This window comes from Pygocentrus nattereri, chromosome 13 (assembly GCF_015220715.1).
Source record: "Pygocentrus nattereri isolate fPygNat1 chromosome 13, fPygNat1.pri, whole genome shotgun sequence".
In the NCBI taxonomy this organism is placed as follows: Eukaryota; Metazoa; Chordata; class Actinopteri; order Characiformes; family Serrasalmidae; genus Pygocentrus; species Pygocentrus nattereri.
Window position 1 is genome coordinate 13860997 of NC_051223.1, and position 21851 is coordinate 13882847.

At 38.4% G+C, this 21851-nt stretch overlaps 2 protein-coding genes across 2 annotated transcripts; both read left to right on the forward strand.

The window, feature by feature from the left end:
* Positions 1-12367: 12367 nt before the first annotated feature.
* Positions 12368-14462, forward strand: cby1 (chibby homolog 1 (Drosophila)). Its single transcript, XM_017705446.2, has 5 exons — positions 12368-12461; positions 12865-12968; positions 13144-13249; positions 13359-13471; positions 14327-14462. Exons 2-5 carry the CDS (start codon positions 12891-12893, stop codon positions 14405-14407), a joined length of 378 nt encoding a protein of 125 aa, XP_017560935.1. The 5' UTR covers positions 12368-12461; positions 12865-12890; the 3' UTR covers positions 14408-14462.
* A 3088-nt stretch (positions 14463-17550) lies between these two features.
* On the forward strand, positions 17551-20928 carry slc16a8 (solute carrier family 16 member 8). The gene is given in 9 exon segments (XM_037544280.1): positions 17551-17589; positions 18699-18832; positions 19337-19406; positions 19408-19522; positions 19525-19787; positions 19847-19970; positions 19973-20059; positions 20749-20803; positions 20805-20928. Coding segments are annotated over 9 exon segments (1011 nt in total).
* The last annotated feature ends 923 nt before the right edge of the window (positions 20929-21851 follow it).

The following is a 21851-nucleotide window of genomic DNA, read 5'->3' on the forward strand; positions in this document are numbered from 1 at the left end:
TTTAAACTCGAGCTATAGTTTAAAACGGCACCTCATGTACGTCCAGGAACAGCCAATGAGCTACTCCGCTCGCCAATCAATCATCACGCTCTAGCAGTAAAGCCCGCCTCCCGCTGCCCAAAACCCGTTTACCGTAGAAAAAAGGAATATATGGATGAGTTTTCTTTGTTGTTGTTTTTATTTTTTTGTGAAATACATTCTTCTACTTTCTAAAATTAAAGTTTGTTAGTGTTGTAACTGTATGACATAAGTAATAAATAAATTGCAAGAACAGGAGCAGTAGGCAGATTTATACTAAAATTCTTTTTACATGCTTAATTAACACATGAATTCTTGATAAATTCAGATGTTGAAGAATACATAAATTAGTTAATACTGAGTAAATTAATCTTATGGTTGTTAAGACTTTCTTAGAGTTTTTCATTTAAAGCCTCATGTGTCGATTTTGTGTCTTCTTCTTCTTCTTCTTTCGGCTGCTCCCTTTAGGGGTCGCCACAGCGGATCATCTGCCTCCATCTTGCCCTATCCACTGCCTCCTCTACTTTTACACCAACCATCTCCATGTCCACCTTCACTACATCCATAAACCTTCTCTGAGGTCTACCTCTTCTCCTTCTGCCCGGCAGCTCCATCTCCAACATTCTTTGCCCAATATATCCACTATTCCTCCTCAACACATGTCCAAACCATCTCAACCTGGCCTCCCTGGCTTTATCTCCAAACTGCTCCACCTTCACTGTCCCTCTGATCTGCTCATTTCTAATCTTGTCCATCCTTGTCACTCCCAACGAAAATTTCAGCATCTTCATCTCTGCCACCTCCAGCTCAGCCTCCTGTCCATGGTTTGTTTCATAATGTCTTTTTGTTTTAAAGTCATTACACAATATGTGTCGATATTGTGTAATGACTTTAAAACCAAAAGACATTATGAAACAAACCATGGACATTACAATAAATATCCAAGGAAAAAGAGGGCAGAGTAACTAAAGCAGTTGGAAGCTACTATTTATTAATGTGGCTGTATATTCCTCTTTTACGATTTCTCAGTGCTGTTGATGCATTTATTGGATATGCAAAGAATTTAATTTCTTTTCATAACTTATATTTGTGTACAAGAAAACAGTAATAATTATAAACTTCACTCAGTAATAGCATTTTATTACTCTGACTTAATATATAAAAAAATTTTAATAAGCATATCAATCCAATTCGCTCTGAATGAGCTTGCTTACTCATTCAAAAAATCAGTTTATCCAGCAATCAAGGAAGTCTTGTGTATCTTTTATACAGTGATAGAAAAATCAGTTGCATATAGAAAGCTCAGATTCTACAAGCTTACACATGGATACACATAGCTAACATGGACATAATCACGCCATAACTGTTTTTTTGTGGGGAGGTTTAAATGACTTTAAATCCTTTTTTCTCCTCTATACGTAATATTTTTTTAATCTTTTATGAATAAAAGGTATTTTGAAATGGTGCAATCTGACCATCTTTGAAAAAGGTTTAGACACCATACTTCACTTCAGTATTTACACCAAAACTGCAACATACAGTTGAAAAGTGTATTATTTAAATGTCTAATGTACTTTAAATTTCTGATTGAGCTAAAAATATCAAGAGTAACATTAAAACCAGTGTAGAAAACAGTGTACAATGTTTTTTATGCCTAATGCAACTTAACATAGTACATAATGTAACATTAAAATGTATTTGAAGTGCTAAAAGAAATTAGCGATTATCATTGCTAAACTAAACTGCTAGCAAAGGCTAATAATGAAGTGAAGGTTTTTCATAGGACACTATTAACATGATGGAAAAATTCCTTCTGTGGTGCACGGTAAAACAGCCACAAACAATATGTAATATGTGCATATAACTGTGAACAACTGGAATGCTGCTATTTCTTGGCTTAGGTACTGCATCATTTGCATCATTTCAACACCCCACTGTTTTTAGATAATCCATTTTATGGTAGGCAGTTATGGTGCCACGGTTGATTCAAAGTGAGACTGAGTATGACTAGATCATTCAAGCACCTGGGCTTCAGGCAGGAACTAAGGGTGGTTCGAAGGGTCAAACTAGGAAATTTGATTAAAATAGCATTAAAAGCAGTCGCGACATTTTATTAACTAGGTATTATCACACTAACTATGATACCGCTAATATGTACATAATAATGATACAAACAGCATAGGTTACAATAAAAACAACACATTTATGAAGAATGCCTAGTTTAGAACCAATAACTGCTGGTGACAGTAACAAAGCTGTCTATGATAGGTCGTCAGTATGGTGGACATATGACAGATGGCTTTCATAGCCTTTGTCTCTACTCAAAAATTCAGTAGAAGCCCATGCTTAATGTTAATAATGGCTGTCAGATAATGCAACTGAAGTAAAAGTACTAGCAGTGTTTAAGAGCATTTCACCACTTTTCTTCTCCATAAACTATCAGCTGTTTCTTGCTGTTGTCCTGTATTTGTTTTTTTGCCACAAAGCTATTATCCACAGTGCTATACACTTGTAATGATGCTGATAAACTACATTTGGGTCATAGTAAAAGACATATGCTTTTTTTAGGTTGGTGATTTAGTTAAAAAACTGACATCACATCATTGATAGCTTGCATTCACATACAGACCAATCCAAAATGGTGTAATTTTAAGGTAAAGTCTAAGAACACTGCACATACAAAGGGGCAGCTGGAGTGGTGTAAAGCATGCTGCAACTGGAATCTGGAAAACTGGAAGTGCCTTGTTAGAGAAATATATTTTCACTATCCTTGGGCCTAGCAAATATCAGATAGAGTAGTTAGCCCAATTAGTGAAAACAGTGCCATGTCAGGATGCTCTTCTGTGTTTATCAAGAATAATACACTTAATCTCATGTATAAGTAACTGTCACAGTTAGGACAGGCTATAGATAAAGTTTGGCAAAATATTAAAAAGTAATGATGGCTGAATACTAAACACACTGTCCTAAATGTATTTCATTACCATACATAAAAAACCCAAAACACTTGCAATACATGTACGCTGGAGTACATGTGAAAAACTGCTTTTATTTAATTCACATTGATTCTCATCATTACTGGTTGGTGGTTTTCCTCATTTAATACTTAATGTTAATTTGTTTCATGAATCAAATGTAAGGTGGAGTGAGGAGGCAGATGCACGTGCTGAGAAGCAAGATTTATTAAGGGCAAATCCAAAATCAGGGTTGAGACAGTCCAGGGTCATAGAGCCAATACGGATAGTTTGGGGGGCAGACATGACAAATCAGAATCAAACAAAAAGTACATACAGAACATCCAACATAGCATACAGCACCATCCATCCATTTAAGCCACTTCTCCCCTCAGGGTCGCGGGTGGGTGCTGGAGCCTATCCCAGCGGTCATCGGGCAGAAGGCAGGATACATAACACCAACAAAGGAAACAGATGCAAACACAAGGGGCAAACACAGGGCTTAAATACACATGGAAAATGAGGGACAGGTGGAAAATGAGGGGGCTGGACTAAACCAAAACAAAATACACATGGGCCAAACCAAAACAAAAGCACATGGACTGGACGGGGAGGGGACAACCGAGACAGTACCACCCACCCAAAGGCGTGCACACCGAGGCATGCCAAACAAAAAACAAAAACAGAACAGAACCAAACCCAACCCGACAAGGGACCAAAAACAAGGACAGAACCAAACTAGACAAGGACAGGAGCCAGAACAGGCAGACAACTGAACAGGAGCAGGAGAACGTGGAACAGGAACCATGGGCACAGAAGCAGAAACAGAAACACTAGTGGAAGCCAAAAGGCACAAACAGGAGACAAAACAGGAACGCGGAACAGGAGCAGACAGACGGAGAACAAGGAACAGCAGCCAGAGCAGGAACAGACGAAACACTGAGGATGAGGAGGCACACCACAAAAAGACGCTGAAAGAGACGAACGGAGGAACATGAAGGAAACAAACAAAACAAACAAACAAACCACAGACCACGCAAAAGACAGGGGAACAGGAACCAAGACAGAAACAGGAACAGAAACAGGCACACAGACACAAGGATACACAGAAACAGGAGCTACCACAGGAACGGGCACCGACATGACGGAAGGGAACAAGACAAAACCAGGAACAGATGAAGGCAAGAACAAAGGAACCGAAACAGACCCAGAAGGAACAGGAGGCCAATGGGGAACAGCAGACATGGGAGAAACAGAAGACCCACGGGAAACAGACACAGGCAAGGGTGGAAAGGGAGGGAACAAAGGAGCTGTAATGTTCACGGGGGCAGACGGGCCTCCAACGACGTCCATAGAGACTGACGGTGGGTCCGGAGGCGCGGCGACGTGTGGCCACGGGATCAGGGAACTCGGGCTGGGGACAGCTGCTCCAACCTGGAGGAACAACAGAAACGGGACCCACTCGGCCGTTCTCAAAGCCCACTCAAGGGATTGGCATTTCAGAGTGGTGCTTGAGGACGAGCTGAGTACCACAGTAAGGGTTTTCTGCTTGCTCCTTCCGTCTAGCCACATCTTGCGCTGCAGGTCGCTCCTCCCTGCAACATTGCTCAAGACGGGCAGACCCAAGGCACTTACCTGAGCGCTCATCATCCAACTCGAAGACAGGATGGTCCTTCGTCTTCCTCCGGGACCAACAAGATGTTCGTGTACCCTCAGCGCCAGGGGATTTGCTCTCACTGGTAGGAACTCGTTGGAACGCCGGTAACTTGGGCTGCATGGAAACAGCCGGAGTTTCATCCCAACAGAACAGCCACTTGCCAGTATCTCGCTTACTCTGCAGGACAAATCAGAATCAAACAGAACATCCAACATAGCATACAACGCAAACAAAGACCATCAATCACAGGGCTTAAATACACATGGAAAACGAGGGACAGGTGGAAAACAGGCGGAGACAATCAGGGGTGGAGTCTTGAAACGAGGGGGCTGGACTAAAAAACCAAAACAAATACACATGGGCCAAACCAAAACAAACATGTTTACATGGACTGGACTGGGAGGGGTTAATCGTGATATCAAATCAAATCAAATTTCTCTGTATAGTGCTTTTTACAACTGATGTCACAAAGCAGCTTCACAGAATTCCAGAAAAGACAAAGTTTTAACATGAATGTAAAAACCCCCAAGTGAGCAAGCCAGGGGTGACGGTGGCAAGGAGAAACTCCCTCAGAGCTGAGGAAGAAACATTGGGAGGAACCAAGGCTCACAAGGACCAAGGACCCATCCTCCTCTGGTCAAACTACCTACAAATAATTATACTACTAATATTAATAGTAGTATTAGTAGTAGTAATAGCTAGGAGTCTATGAAAACTTCAAAGTAGGGTGGGCAGCTAGTCCAAGGCAGGTGGCGGTAGCTGGGGCGTGGGCAGCTGGTCTGAAGCGGGTAGCAGGAGAACTCGACAGTCAGTCGTCCTTCAGCGTCCAGCTGGACACGTGGGCGGTTGTTTAAAATGTAATCATTCAAATGAATACAAAATGATTCATGATTACAAAATTCACAACATTTTGGCTCCAGTGGACTGCTGTAGTCCACTGCTGCTTTAGCAGGAACTTTGGTGTTTGAAAAGAAGCTGTTTTTTTAGTTATTCTTTAGATGATGTTTTTACACAATGATTTTAAAGTAGTTAATAAACAAGCATTGATGGTGTTCTACCATGACCCTAAACGGTTAAATATAATGATGATGATGTTGTTTCTTTTACAGATGGTATATATACACTCATGGCCACTTTATTAGGTATTTTGCTAGTAAAAGGTTGGACCCCTTTTGCCTTCAGAACTGCCTTAATTCTTTGTGGCATACAACATTGAATTACTGTTGCCTTTCTATCATCTCGAACCAGTCTGCCCATTCTCCTCTGACCTCTCACATCAACAAGGCATTTTTGTCCACACAACTGCTGCTCACTGGATATTTTCTCTTTTTCCATACCAGACCATGATGGAGCTGGTAAGAACACTCGATTGTACTCCTGTAGAAGGTGCTGAGAATTTTGGCTGGCATGCCAAATTTCCTCAGCCTTCTCAGAAAGTACAGTCACTGCTGGGACTTTCTGATGATGATGTGTGTGTTGTGAGACCAGGTGAGATCCTCACTGATGTGGATGCCAAGGAATTTGAAGGTTTTCACCCTTTCCACCTCTGTCTCACCTATGTAGAGGGGTGTGTGCAGCTCCCGCTTCATCCTTGGATGAACAATCATTTCCTTGGTCTTGTCTGCATTCAAGGAAAGATTGTTGTCATGAAACCAGGCCACCAGCTCAACCACCTCCTTCTTGTACATTGTCTCGTCCCCTCCAGTGATCAACCCAATAACTGCAGTATCATCAGCAAACTTGTTGTTCTGGGAGGCCTTGCAGTCATACATGAAGAGCGTGTACAGAAGGGGTCTCAGCACACAGCTCTGGGGGACCCCAGTGCTCACTGTTCTTGTACTGGAAGTGCGGCTGCTGAATCTGACTGACTGGGGTCTGTCTGTTAGAAAGTTCAGCACCCAGTTGCACAGGGCGGGTGTCAGTCTGAGGGCAGTCTGAGGGCATGTCTTGTGTAACAGTCTCCAGTGCAGTAGTGATTCTCTGCTTAGAGTTCCTCTAAGCTTCTACGAAGAGGGGGGATATATACCAGCCATTTCACATAGCCCCTTAGAAAAAAATGACAAGATGTCAGGTCAGGTGAAAATGGTGGCCATTTCAACAACACAAAATTAAACAAGTTTGTTAAAATTTGAGATATTTTGAGGGAGAATAGGATATGTTATTAGACTACACAATGATGTAAATTTTTTGGTACACCCTGTATAATTGTGGGTTAGATTATGTACTAAACTCACTCTTTGCCCCTGATAGACACTAGGTTTCTAATTCAATATTCACACAATAGTTTTAAACAAAATAGAATGAAAAGAAAGAATGATATTCAATTCATTGGACAACCTACACAACTAAAGAATCTTTAGCTGGAATGTGAGAGGCTTGGAGCAAGAAGTGTGTCATATGAGATCGAACATGGCTTATGGTGATTGTGCTTTTTGGAATTTGCATTAAATGGCATGATTAAAAGAATGGCGATCACTGCTTTCCCCATATTATTTTTAGGCAGAAAGATAGAATCTTGCATCAGGCATTCAATTACTATTAACCTCAACCAAATTCCCATTGTTATTGTAGGAGCTTGTTTGCAGTCTCTTTGTTTATTAGGATATTCTGCCTAAACCCCTTCATCACCATAATTCATTATAGAATTATTTCACCCTCCCCAGTTTAATGGTTTTACATGCTGATTACATGGCTGATTACAGTCATGATAATACTCATCATAACTCAACCCCTGTTGTATTATATATAGTATAGAAAGCATTTTAAACAAAATAGAACAATGATTTGCATTGATCTTTTAGTGTGGAATAACTTGTAGTCGTATGTTGTCACTGTTAAAAAATAAGTGTAAAGCCTATTTAACAAGTTATACTTCTTACAGTGCACATCACTGGTATTTTGTGTTGTGTTGCAATGTATTGTTAAAGCCAAAATTAGAGCCAAAGAGTTTTTGTATATAATTGAGTAATCAGTAAATCACAGCATATGTGTTTTCAGAATTATTTCTATACACATTTAATATCCAGGTGAGTTAGTAAGAATTGTATTTTTCCAGTCTCAGATATGTGTTTTTTCAGTCACTACATTTGGCAATGCAGGTAGGAGGAACAAGGCATAGTGAGACACAGAAGACCAGTGATTTATTTCAGTAGGACATTATCTGTAGTGCATTTAAGACAGGAGTGAGCCTCTCTACTCCTTCTAAACACACTGTACTGAAAGGTATACTGCATACATACATACTTAGCTATTTCTGTTCATTAATTTAATAGCTTGTATAAAAAAAATAAATAAATAAATAACTGGTAGAAAGAAAAACTTGAGTCAAACACCTTCAAGCAGAAGGTAGCAGTTCAAAGGCTGAGAATGCCTTGGATCAGAGATGATACTTAGGTAAGGGATCTAGATATCTAGCCTCTAGATCTAATTTCTTCTACTGATGTGAATGCCCTGCAATTTGTCTGTGCTACAGTTGCATTTGCAAACCAGCATGTAACACTAAAAGTTAATGCTTTTATTGAGAAAAAAAGTGCTCTCGCTCAGCGCAGAGCTATCAAGAGGCAACCATTCTGTTCTATATATCTATCCTTAAACAACATACATAAATTATTTTTTATATGTTGCTGAGGTACCTTAACTTGTAAATGATAACATATCAACTTTCAAATACTTCAAATAAAATTAACTGTAATTAATAATAAACTTAAATATTGCATTATTTTCAATAATCACATTCTAATACTCTAGGCTACATTTAGGCTCCTATACCATCAATAGAATGACCCAAATATGTTTTTATAACAGATACTTCTTGAGTTGTATTTGGATGAGACTATTCGCCCATCTACATATGGTCCTATTACTTACACTGTTTGTAGCATGATGCAGTCTGTATCTCAAAAATACAGTCCAGTGTAACCCTGAAAAGAGAAAAAAAAATATTTTGAATAGTTGTTTCAAAGAAAATGTTCTAATGTTTTAGATGTCAAAGCATCACCATATGAGAAAAAGAAGCATTTTAAAGCATTTTAAAAAGAAAGTGAAAACAAGGTTGAAAAGAAATAGGTAGTTAAAAAATAGAATGTTCAAAATTTTGTTGAGATGTAGAGAGTGAACATGGGCTCAGTACCACCTATTCCTAAGTAGATCTGTCATTTTTATTTTCTTCTTGATCGGACAGATTTATGAGTTTGTTAGTGAGAATCTTTTATGATTGGTTCCTATGTAAAGAGGCAGGAGAGTATGCACGTGTGCACACAGAAAAAAAGACCTGCACTAAGTGTCGGCTACACAATTTTTATTTTCAGTTATATATTGCATCAGATGTATCAAGTATTCTATAGGGAGCATTTGTAAAATTCAGTGAACTATTTTTGAAATCGCCCTGCAAGGGACTGGGTGCGATGAACCTGTCCAGGGTGTATTTTTTAAATCTAGTTAACCCTTTAGTCAACATAAACATTTGTGTAAGGTGGATGACTTCAAATATCTTGGGTCAACCATCCAGAGCAATGGACAGTATAGAAAAGAGGTGAAGAAGAGGGTGCAGGCAGGATGGAGTGGGTGGAGGTGTCAGGGCTGATGTGTGACAGAAGGATTGCAGCAAGAGTGAAAGGGAAGGTTTACAAGACAGTAGTGCTTTCTGCTGTGATGTATGGTTTGGAGACTGTGGCTCTGTCTAAAAGACAGAAGGCTGAGCTGGAGGTGGCGGAGATGAAGATGCTGAGATTTTCGTTGGGAGTGACAAGGATGGACAAGATTAGAAATGAAATTGAAATGATTCGAAATCGGAGGGGCAGTGAAGGTGGAGCAGTTTGGAGATAAAGCCAGAGAGGCCAGGTTGAGATGGTTTGGACATGTGTTGAGGAGGAATAGTGGATATATTGGACAAATAATGTTGGAGATGGAGATGCCAGGTAGAAGGAGAAGAGGTAGACCTCAGAGAAGGTTTATGGATGTAGTGATGGTGGACATGGAGATGGTTGGTGTAAAAGTAGAGGAGGCAGTAGATAGGGCAAGATGGAGGCATCCGCTGTGGCGACCCCTAAAGGGAGCAGCCGAAAGAAGAAGAAACATTTATGTATGTATGAATGTTATGTTGAAAGAAACTTAATAAAGATAATATGGGAAAAAAATCAAACCAAAGATGTGTCTCTACACCACTGATTTTAGATCTGTATTTCACATGGATGTTTCACAGTAGCTATTTATTAAGGAAAACTCATTCAAATTGAAGCAATGCATATCTCCCTAAATTAAGGGTTGTAGTTTGTTTGTGTTTTAATGAACTACAAGGGATTTTACATCTGTAAGTCAAGTTGCAGTAGGTTTGTATGGTGTGCCTTAGGGAATTTATAGCAGGTTTGGGTTAAGTATTTTCCATTGTGTGTGTGTTTTTTTACATAACTTTGTATCTACGTAGCAGCAAATTTATAATAAAGGTTTAATAAGGCATGATACAGTTTTACTAAGTTATGCTGGTAAAACTTCAAAACTAGAATGTGTTGTAGTGTTGTGACAAGGCAATCTGCCAGTCCACTACTGCAGGCTTAGTCTGTTAAAACTGCTACAATTTGCAAGCGTCATTGTACATTAAATCCACTCTGGCTGTATTATACAAGGGGAAACCACTTTTCTCAGGCTCTAGTTGAAGATTTTCTCCCTGTATTCTCAGTTGTAAAGGTGGTATAATATGAATAAAAGTTACTGACAAGTAACTTTAGTACTATAACAGTAAGACTTCAGCTTCAAAGACTATAGGGAAACCAACTTCCTAGGTGCACTGCGATACACTATATTGACAAAAGTATTCACTCACCCATCCAAATCATTGAGTTCAGGTGTTCCAATCACTTCCACGGTCACAGGCCTATAAAACGAAGCACCTAGGCCTGCAGACTGCTTCTACAAACATTTGTGAATGAATGGGTCACTCTCAGGAGCTCAGTGAATTCCAGCATGGTACTGTGATAGGATGCCACCTGTCCAGTTGTGAAATTTCCTCCCTACTAAATATTCCACAGTCAACTTCCATTGGTATTATAACAAACTGGAAGTGATTGGGAACGACAGCAACTCAGCCATAAAGTGGTAGGCCACGTAAAATGACAGAGCAAGGTCAGCAGATGCTGAAATGCATAGTACGCAGATGCAAAATGTCAAATGCAATGGTGTAAAGTGCCACCACTGGACTCTAGAGCAGTGGAGACATGTTCTCTGGAGTGACACATCACACGTCTCCATCTGGCAATCCCATGGATGAGTCTGGGTTTGGTGGTTGCTAGGAGAACAGTACTTGTCTGACTGCACTGTGCCAAGTGTAAAGTTTGGTGGAGGGGGGATTATAGTGTGGGGTTGTTTTTTCAGAAGTTGGGCTTGGCCCCTTAGTTCCAGTGAAAGGAACTATTAATGCTTCAGCAGACCAAGAGATTCTGGTCAATTTCATGCTCCAAACTTTGTGGGAACAGTTTGGGGAAGGCCCCTTCCTGTTCCAACATGACTGCACACCAGTGCACAACGCAAGGTCCATAAAGACATGGATGAGCGAGTTTGGTGTGAAAGAACTTGACTGGGCTGCACAGGGTCCTGACCTCAACCTGACAGAACCCCTATGGGATGAATTAGAGCAGAGACTGTGAGCCAGGCCTTCTCATCCAACATCACTGTCTGACCTCAGGAAGAATGGTCAAAAATTTCCATAAACACACTCCTAAACCCTGTGGAAAGCCTTCCTAGAAGAGTTGAAGCTGTTATAGCTGCAAAGGGTGGGCCGACATCATATTAAACTATATTTTTAAGAATGGGATGCCACTCAAGTTCATATGCGTGTGAAGGCAGACGAGCGAATACTTTTGGCAATATAGTGTAAGTAGTCTAACAATAATAACACAGACTAATTACTGTGCTGTGTAATGTAGTGTTATTATTTCAGCAACAAATGTTTTAAATCTATTTACACATCTTAGCAAGACTGATGAGGATATGGGACATAACTACATCTATAAAATCACTTAAGTCTGAACAACAGAATGTGTCTACATATGTGGTAATTGAATTAGAAATGGTGCATTAAATCTGTTATTCGGAGAAGTTGATAACGAAGCCAAAGCTAGTATTAGCCTGATAACCTGCATAGTAACATCTGCTAACAACACATTTTATACTTTAAAACGTGTTTAACTAGCTACACACAACGTGATAATTCGCTCACCGGGAGAAATAGGACGAAAAACGGTATAAATACAAACAAATTAAGCCTATCTAAGCTATTCGACGATATACAATGATTGTGATTTGTTCTTTATTTTATCTCGATTTAGAAAATGTAATTTCGGCTATTTTAGGCGTTGTTTGGGAGCATTGGGAAGGGCAAAACGCAAACATCCGCTAACTATCCAATATTTCATATATCGTTATAATTTTTGCTTTTACTTTATAAATTTACCGAGCTCCTTTAGCAAGGATGAGGAATCTAGTCCTCAGTAGAAAACGTTTACTTCAGATCATTGCAGTCTGACACCATTTCCTCTTCAAATCCCCCCAAATGGTAGTCATAGAATACTTGACACTACAAAGGTACAACGCTTGATTTGCTATGTTTGTTGTTTTGCAATGTTGCTATATGTTTATAAATGTATATGTTACCCCATCTTAGTACTTAGCCATTATTTATTAAGGCTACTGATTTAACATCTTATAAATATATTAAAGCAACATCGTCTATTTATTTAATTATTTAAAGGACTTTTACCAGATGCAGCGTCCTGATCGCTGTTGCTAAGCGCCTCCGGAAGTAGCCCTGTGTTTACACGTTTCGGTGTGGAGACCTGACGGTAAGTTTACGCTGTCTGAATAAACTGAATAAAGGAAACATGAACGTGGACTACTTTTCCGAAAGATGTTCATAGTTTCTATAACCTCTTTAAAACCGATCACATGCCGTAATCAGTGTCTTACTTAGCGTTTCCGATAGCTGGATTTTCTCAGTTCTTCTTTATTTGAATTGTTGGTCCAAACTAGCCGGACCCCTCAAAACCAGCTAAAGTTAACGTTACCGTTAACTAGCTAGCTAGTTAACCTAGCTAAGCAGTCAATTATAAGCTCGTATGTAATGTTATGTAGTATCTTACAAAAAGTCAAATGCTGTTATATTACAATTTTGAGTGTAGCTATGTTTAGGTCTGTAGCGTATAGTCGGTATATCTTGAACTAATCTCTGCCTGTTTTTCTCTGTAGTACACGACCATCTCAGCTAAGCCAAAATGCCCCTTTTTGGCAATACATTCAGTCCCAAGAAGACACCACCTCGGAAATCAGCGTCTCTCTCTAACCTTCATGCAGTAATTGAACGATATTTGTGACTTATCATTTGTGCTCACATCAGACTCGGATTTTAGCAAATTGTTAGCTACATTAGTATGTGCATATACGGGTCTGTTTATTAACAACAGTGTGAATCTAAACAAATATAAGCTATAGTCCATCTTATAAAATTTTACATTTGTTTTGTAACAGTTGGATCGTTCTACTAGGGAGATAGAGTTGGGTCTGGAGTATGGAGCCCCTGTATTGAATATTGGAGGTCAGAGCTTGAAGTTTGAAGATGGACAGTGGGTTACAGGTAAGGAACTGTCTGAGATAAGCCAACTCCCATGTACTGTTTTCTGCTCATAAATTTGTATTTTATGTTTACATGTATCATCACCTTCTTACAATTTTATTACATACAGACTCAGGAGGTAATACACCAAACAAAGAAGTACAGAAATTGAAGAAGAGGAATATGCAGCTAGAAGAGGAGAATAATCTTCTCAAGCTTAAGATTGAACTTCTCTTAGACATGGTGAGTTCTTAACATGGTTGGATTGCCTAAAAATGATGTATAGTAAATAGCACAGCATTTTACACAGGACATTATGTAGAACTTGCATTAAGACCTCCCACTGGAACCCTATGGGTTCCACGTTGAAAACATCCATCCATTGTCTAAGCCGCTTCTCCCTCAGGGTCGCGGGCATGTTGAAAACATTCAATGTAAAATATTAAATAAGGTGTTCAGATGTACTCTATGCTATTTAAGATTTTTTTGGATAATGGTGAAAAGAAGACTACAGTTGCAGCAGAAATGGTCCCAGACTTGCCATACTATGGTTTCTATCTATTTTTCTATCTATTATTTTCTATCCACAAGTAGTGTTAGAAGGCTTAGCCCACTGAGTATGCCTGGTGCCATTAAAAAGGGACTTAATGACATATTGCACCAACGTTTCATCTCCTTGCATTATGCTCAGTGGTTAGGGTTAAGGTTAGGTTTGTGCTTATACAATTTTTTTTTTTTTTACTTTATTTACACAGATGAGTAAAATAAAATTTGTTCTTGAGGTGGAAACCTTAAAAAGCTTGGGTATTAAGAACTTCACCAAGAAACATTAATAAAGAAATTGTTATCTAATTTCTATCACACTTTAATAATTCATCATAATTTTATATGTTTTATATGTAACCCTGTTTGAGAGGTCTTGCAAGCTTTTTTCAATATTTTTATTAAATAATTACGGTGAGTTATATGCATATGCAACCTAGCGTGAGTAGTTTTCACATGAGTATGCTTGTCTTATCTCATTATGATTCTCAACTAGGATAGGAAAAAGACTCTATTTTTGTGGACATATATTTAATCACATTTTATATCTTTTAGCTCACAGAAACCACAGCAGAGTCACATCTGATACAGAAAGAATTAGAAGACATGAAGAATCATTACAAACGGAAGAAGTGATGAACAGTATTGGAGATTATTTAATGAGTGTTGGATCCAAGCTTTTGTTTGTTATGTTTTTTATATATATATATATATATATATATATATATATAGATAGATAGATAGATAGATAGATAGATATAGATGTGTGTGTGTGTGTGTGTGTGTGTGTGTGTGTGTGTGTGTGTGTGTCTGTATATGGCTTTCTGAATTTTTTTTGTTGCAGGTTGGAGGATGTAATTGTGTAAGTGAAAAATCTTGCCTTGGATGTTTCGATGCCAAACATGCCACTGGTGTACTTGGCTCTGTAGTTCTATTTAGGGCATTCTGGCAAAGTTGCATTGATCTGTTTGTTTCAGGGGTGTCCAGTCTTATCCACAAAGGGATAGTGTGGCTGCAGGTTTTCGTTTGAATAAAGCAGGAGATCACATGATCATTTGTTTGAAGACCGACCAGTTGATTTAAACAGGTGGAGTCAGGTGTGCTCCCGCTTGTTTGGAATGAAAACCTACAGCCACACTGGCCCTTTGTGGATAAAATTGGACACCCCTGATTTGTTTGAACCTCTCGGATGCATTTACAGTTGCTAGTGCTACTTTACTGTGTATTTTTGTACTATTTACTTGCCATTAAATCAACAGCCATGTCCAATTTCTTGATAATTCTTTGGCTTATATATATATATATATATATATATGTATGTATGCGTGTGTGTGTGTGTGTGTGTGTGTGTGTGTGTGTGTGTATGTATGTATGTATGTGTGTATGAGGTCAGCTGACTACCTGAATATACTGAACGACCAGGTTATTCCGTCAATGGATTTTTTTTCTTCCCTGATGGCACGATGACAATGCCAGGATGACAGTGTCAGGATTCATCAGGCTCAAATTGTGAAAGAGTGGTTCAGAGAGCATGAGACATCATTTTCACACATGGATTGGCCACCACAGAGTTCAGACCTGAACCACATTGAGAATTTTTGGGATGTGCTGGAGAAAACTTTGAGCAGTGGTCCAAATCTACTGTCATCAATACAAGATCTTGGGGGAAAAATGAATGCAACTCTGGACAGAAATAAATGTTGTCACATTACAGAAGCTTCTGGAAATGATGCCACAGCAAATACATGCTGTAATCAAAGCTAAAGGTGGTCCTAAAAATATTAGTGTGTGACTTTTTTTTTGGCCAGGCAGTATATTTCAGCCTTCCACACACCGGATACCTTAGAAATTATTAGCTCAGTTCTTCACCTGTTCCTATAATGGACAATATGCGGCTTAGTGATCTGACATATCAGCAATCCCAAATTCTTTCTGTGTTATTAAGTACTTATGAATGTCTGCAAATGAATAGAGAAGAGTCACACTTATTCTTTGCTTGTAGAAATAGCAGCTTACTTTTGTGTGTTTAAAAAATGTGCATGCAGATCTCTAGGGATTTTCAAATGCAGTGAAACTGCTTGTTTTCCTCCTTTTTACACTAAAATTCCAAAGTGACAGTTTGGCAAAAGAATTACACACTCCCAATTTCCCAAAATGCAGTCAATCAACCAAAACGTGTTTGGTGTTCCTTTAGTTTTGCAGTGAAGCTAAGAGGCTAATGTAGTTATGCGTGTTAAATTGTTAAGTATGTCAAGACCTGCTTGTGTGGTTTCACATAGTACAGACAGAAATTTAGGCTTCCAGGATGATTGCTACTCTTGGGCTAGGCAGCATACATTTGTCCATTTAATAGACAACAATATGCTATACTGTGTCAGAAACCGCACATTATCACTGTTCAAAATAAAAAAAAATCTAAAATAGCAACTTTACATTATGTAAGTCTGAGGTATTTACCTATCAACTAATTAGTGTCTTGTTACATTTGCCACATAGCTCTAAACACTTAAAAAAGATAGCTCTTCAAGGGTTCTTTGGTAAAGAAAATGGTTTTATATAGAACCATAAACACTCAGAGTACCTTTTTCATGATTAAAGGGTTCTTTGCATCATGAAAGTGTTCTTTAGATTAATGGAGAATGTGTTTTATTTGGTTCTATACATAACAGTTTTGAAAAGAGAGCTATATAGCGCCAAAACGTGTTCTTCTATTGTTACAGGCATGACATTTTATCAATAAAAGAATGCTGTTTAGTTCTATATATAACCCTTTTCAAAAATGTTCTATATAGATCCATCTACAGCACATTTCATTTTTTAAAATATTTTTATATAAAATTTATTATTATTATTCATAAGTTTTTCTCAACATAAATATTGACCACACATGCATAACATAGAAAAAAAGGGAAGGGGAAAAAACACCTAACTTACATACACAAATGTTTATGCTGACTAAAACTTTACCCACGTTTCAAAAATAGCACAGTGAATTATACAAATACTCTCATTAGAATGCTTGAGAGATCTGACCCAATATACGCCAGAAAAGGTTCCCAAATATCATAGATGTTTGTTTTAGAATGTAACGGGTGTGTTGAGTAGTCTAGAGATATATGTTCAAAAACATCTCTGCCAGCTTGCTATAGAGGGTATTTCTTTTGTAAGGTTATCTTTTATAATAAGGGTTATCTTTTGTAAAAAAAAATACATTTCTTTGCCCAAAATGTTAACACTCCATGTTTTTTCTTGTAGGATTTTACATCAATCTGAAGAACCATTTAATGATGCAAAGAACCCTTTAAATCATAGAAGCATTTATTTGGAAATTTTGTTCAAGAGTTTGGTCTGTGAAGAACTACAGAAACAAACTTCAGAATCCAAAGTTTGTCTCCTGATTGACTACATTTTAAGTACTGGGAAATGTGATTATTATGATTTACCAAACCATTTCAAAATAGATTGAACACCTAATAGTGATGTGAGTAGTTACTCTTCATTTATTTACTGTTTAAACAACAGCAAAATGTTTAACTTCAGTAACTTAATATCTTACTTTCTTGTGTTTCATGTGAGCGTCACCAGAACAAAACCGTTTTGTGATTCAGATCAGAATCAACTTAGAGATCCTAAGCCATTTGTAACCACAATGTTATTGTTCTTTTTGCTGAAACATTTTATGTAAGATGATATTTTGATTGTGAAATTTGTTTGAATGAAAATTATTTTTGTAATTTAATTTACTGTGGTACACAAATTGAACTTTATGTGTAGTAAATATGAGCTTTAATAAGGAATTAGAGATAATTAACTGGAAGGTTGGGTGGCAGGAAGAATCTCAAGAGCAGAGGGTTTATTTGGCAGTTTGTGTAAAAATGAAATCAGAATAGAAGAGGAGCTAGGAGGGATATCAAATCAAATCAAATTTATTTGTATAGTGCTTTTTACAACTGATGTCACAAAGCAGCTTCACAGAATTCCAGAAAAGACAAAGTTTTAACAAGAATGTAAAAACCCCCAGGTGAGCAAGCCATGGGCGACAGTGGCAAGGAAAAATTCCCTCAGAGCTGAGGAAAAAACCTTGGGAGGAACCAAGGCTCTCTAGGGAGGACCTATCCTCCTCTGGTCAGACTACCTACAAGTGATTATACTACTAATATTAATAGTAGTATTAGTAGTAGTAATAGCTAGGAGTCTATGAAAACATCAGTGTAGTTTTCCGGGCAGCTAGTCCAAGGCAGGTGGCAGTAGCTGGGGTGTGGGCAGCTGGTCTGAAGTGCAGGAGGGCTTGACGGTCAGTCGTCCTTCAGTGTCCGGCCGGACATGTGGGCGGTCGTATACTCGGGGAAAAAAAGGCAGGGAGATGGAATTAGTATAAGAGCTAGGTTGAATTGGAAGACTGGAAATATTTTATTTGTCCACTGTTGTATCTTAAACCACTGACCAGCTCTGAGATACACAGCTGTAAAAAATGAACATGACTGAGAAACATATTCACTTTATCTGATCTTGTTCATCTGGAATCTGAGGTGCTAAAGTAGCTACAGGGATTTTATGGATTTTTTTAAGTGACATCTTCCTTAAGGACAGGTACAGTATGAAGCTTCCCATACATATTTTCTTAGAACATATTAAGTTTTATGTAACAGTGTAACTAGCAGACTAAGATTAGTCCAGTCAGAGACACACAGAATAAGCCTACTAATACACCAACACACACCAGTACTCTAACTCAAAACCACACACAGAATCGTATAGCCCTAATTAGCCATAAGAGAAGAAAGCCATCAAGTTCAACAACTAAAGATAAACCATTCTTTGTGATATTTGCACCAGTTTTCTATGCCTTCTGTGGCACTTTATGCATTGTTAGATTCTACAGAACTACATGAGTAATATCATGACATAATGTAATTTTTTTAAATAGGCCCAGTTTCCACATTTGAACAAGTTTGGATGTTGCCCAATGATGCTTTTTAGAGGATTATTGGCATCAGCAGGGATAATTTTGGCTTCTTTCACCACCAACATCATTCTACTTTACCTCACTGCTGGAATCATCAGAGGTGACCATTTTTGTTTTGTTTTATGGCATCTCTGTTTTGTGCTGGAGCTTAAAGGTTAATACAGCTAACAAACAATGAAAGCTTAATTGCCTCATGGAGTTAAGTAATCTCTACTAGACCTGCTTATGTGGCTTTTGGCACTGTACAAAATCAGACAAAAGTGTAAAGCAAAAACAGTATCAGCTTCCTACCTTCCATTTTATCTGCCCTTTTGTCTTGCTTAACAACTCAAAACAGGTTAATGTGTGTGTGATGATTTAAGCATGCAGGTAAAAATAAAGAATCAAACTTTGAACACTGAACATGACCTGGCTTCTCACCTACATCTACATGTAAATATTCACTATTCTATCTCTTTAATCTGTTGCTGTAAGACCGTCCCTCTTCTATGTAATGCATATTGAAAAATATTTAATTTGAAAAGACAATTAATTTCCAGCTTAAGAACAGAGAAATCTGCAAAGCAATGATCATCCGTTTAACACTGTGCTTTCTTCTCCACAAGTCTCGGCCTAGTTGTGAATTTCCAACCCGCTTTAATTATGCTTGGGTGCTATTTTGACAAACACAGACAGACCTTTGGTCAGTGGACTGGCTGCCACTGGAAGTCCAGTCTTTTTGTCAGCTCTCTCTCCATTGCGACAAGTGCTACTGGATCACTTTGGCTGGAGAGGTGGCTTCCTCATCATGGTGGACTGCTTCTTAACTGCTGTACCTGCTGTGGAGCAGTTATGAGACCACCGGGGTGCAAAGTTAGGAAGATTGCAGGGTAAAGGTGCACTCAGGAGCTAAAGGAGATGCTGCCATCAAAATCTGGTCAGAGAATAGCAGTCTAGAGAAAACTAATAAGACAAGTCATCAAAAAGCTTCTTGACTTCAATGTGCTCCATGATGAAGGACTTATCATTAACTGTGCCAAATTCACAGTCGCTCACCCTAAATGCGGCATAGTGGGTGGCCTAAAGTGGCTTTGACACAAGATTATTATTTTAGACAAGAATTATTTTAGCTTTTTAATAGCTTCACTGATGTTTGCTCAGCCAGATGTACAGACTAGAAAGGACAAGTCATCTTCTGTGTGTTCTTTGGTCTTTCTTACAGTATGGTAGGTGCTCTGCAATTTGAAGTAGTATTAGTATTACAGGAACTGGCATGTTTTCCAGCACCCTTGGTCTGGTTTTCCTTGAACCAGTACCTGTGCTAATTGGACCTCCTTCTGCTGGTAAGTTATACTATAGTGAATGTGTTCAATATAAGAATTAAAGTAGCCATATTTTTACAAATCATATAATGCTGCTGTCGGAAGAAAACCTTGTATCTCCAGAATTGTAAATTTGCAAACATACTTTACTTTCAATTATGCCGGATGCCCTTCCTGACGAAACCCTCACCATTTATCTGGGCTTGGGACCGGCACCAGAAAAATAAAATAAAATAATTTATTTTAGGCCATTCATCACAAAATTTACAAACAATGTAAAGAGTAAAAGATACTTTCAAATTATGTCAAAAAATGCCAAAAATGGAGATACAAGGTTTTCTTCCGACAGCAACAATATATATCATGAATATTGTGAATATCGAAATAATCTTGCTCTTGTAAGACAAGCTTGCATCTCTGAAATGGAAAGCTTAACGGAAAAATTAAAAAATGTTCTTAACCTTAATGCATGTTAATATAGAGAATATTGAAATTATGGCAATTAATTTTTCCAATGGTCCAGTCATTGTGAAATATTCACAGAATGTAAAGGGCAGCTGCTGAGGCACATGATGTAAAAAAATGTTCTGACATGACTTACAATATGAGGACATTAGATGTTACTAAGAAATGTTTTTCTTCTTTCTTCTTCTTTTATGACTATGTTTACTGGTATATTGTTTTTTACCCCATATACTGCATTTATGCAGGGCATTAAGTGGATGCTTACAAGAACTATGAGGTGATTTTCTACATGGCTGGTGGAGATCACTGCTGGCATGTTCCTTGCTGCTGCATCTTACTGTTGCCCAAAGAGATTGGGGAACAAGGAGCAAGCCTGCCTTCAGGATTCTGACATTGAGGGCAACCATAACCATATTAATAATTAATCCATCTGTGCTATGAACGAGGCTGATAGATGCCAAGAATAATGAAAAAAACTTCGTCAGTATGTGATATTTACATTACATACATACTGTTGCCGTTGTATTATGTTAATCATAATTCACAACACAACACGCTACTTGAATGACAAAACTTAACCTTTAAGTAACAGAACAGCATGCTTCTAAAATAACAAAACTTAACTTTTACATGAATTAGATTATATTCCACATGTTGCACACAAAAAAACTATGATTTTTTAAAAAGATCAGGTGCTAAACACACATGGATCTGTAGACTCATATGTATGATATATAAATATTTTCTTTTTTGAGTTCTTATTAAACATATCTGATTTTCTAATACAGATTTATTTCATTAGTCATGTGTTCTGTTTCGTCTTCTTCTTCTTTTTTCGGCTGCTCCCTTTAGGGGTCGCCACAGCGGATCATCTGCCTCCATCTTGCCCTATCCGTTGCCTCCTCTACTTTTACACCAACCATCTCCATGTCCGCCTTCACTACATCCATAAACCTTCTCTGAGGTCTACCTCTTCTCCTTCTACCTGGCAGCTCCATCTCCAACATTCTTTGTCCAATATATCCACTATTCCTCCTCAACACATGTCCAAACCATCTCAATCCGGGCTCTTTGGCTTTATCTCCAAACTACTCCACCTTCACTGTCCCTCTGATCTGCTCATTTCTAATCTTGTCCAGCCTTGTCACTCCCAACGAAAATCTCAGCATCTTCATCTCCGCCACCTCCAGCTCAGCCTCCTGTCTTTTAGACAGAGCCACAGTCTCCAAACCATACATCATAGCAGGACGCACTACTGTCTTGTAAACCTTCCCTTTCACTCTTGCTGCTATCCTTCTGTCACACATCAGCCCTGACATCCGTCTCCACCCACTCCATCCTGCCTGCA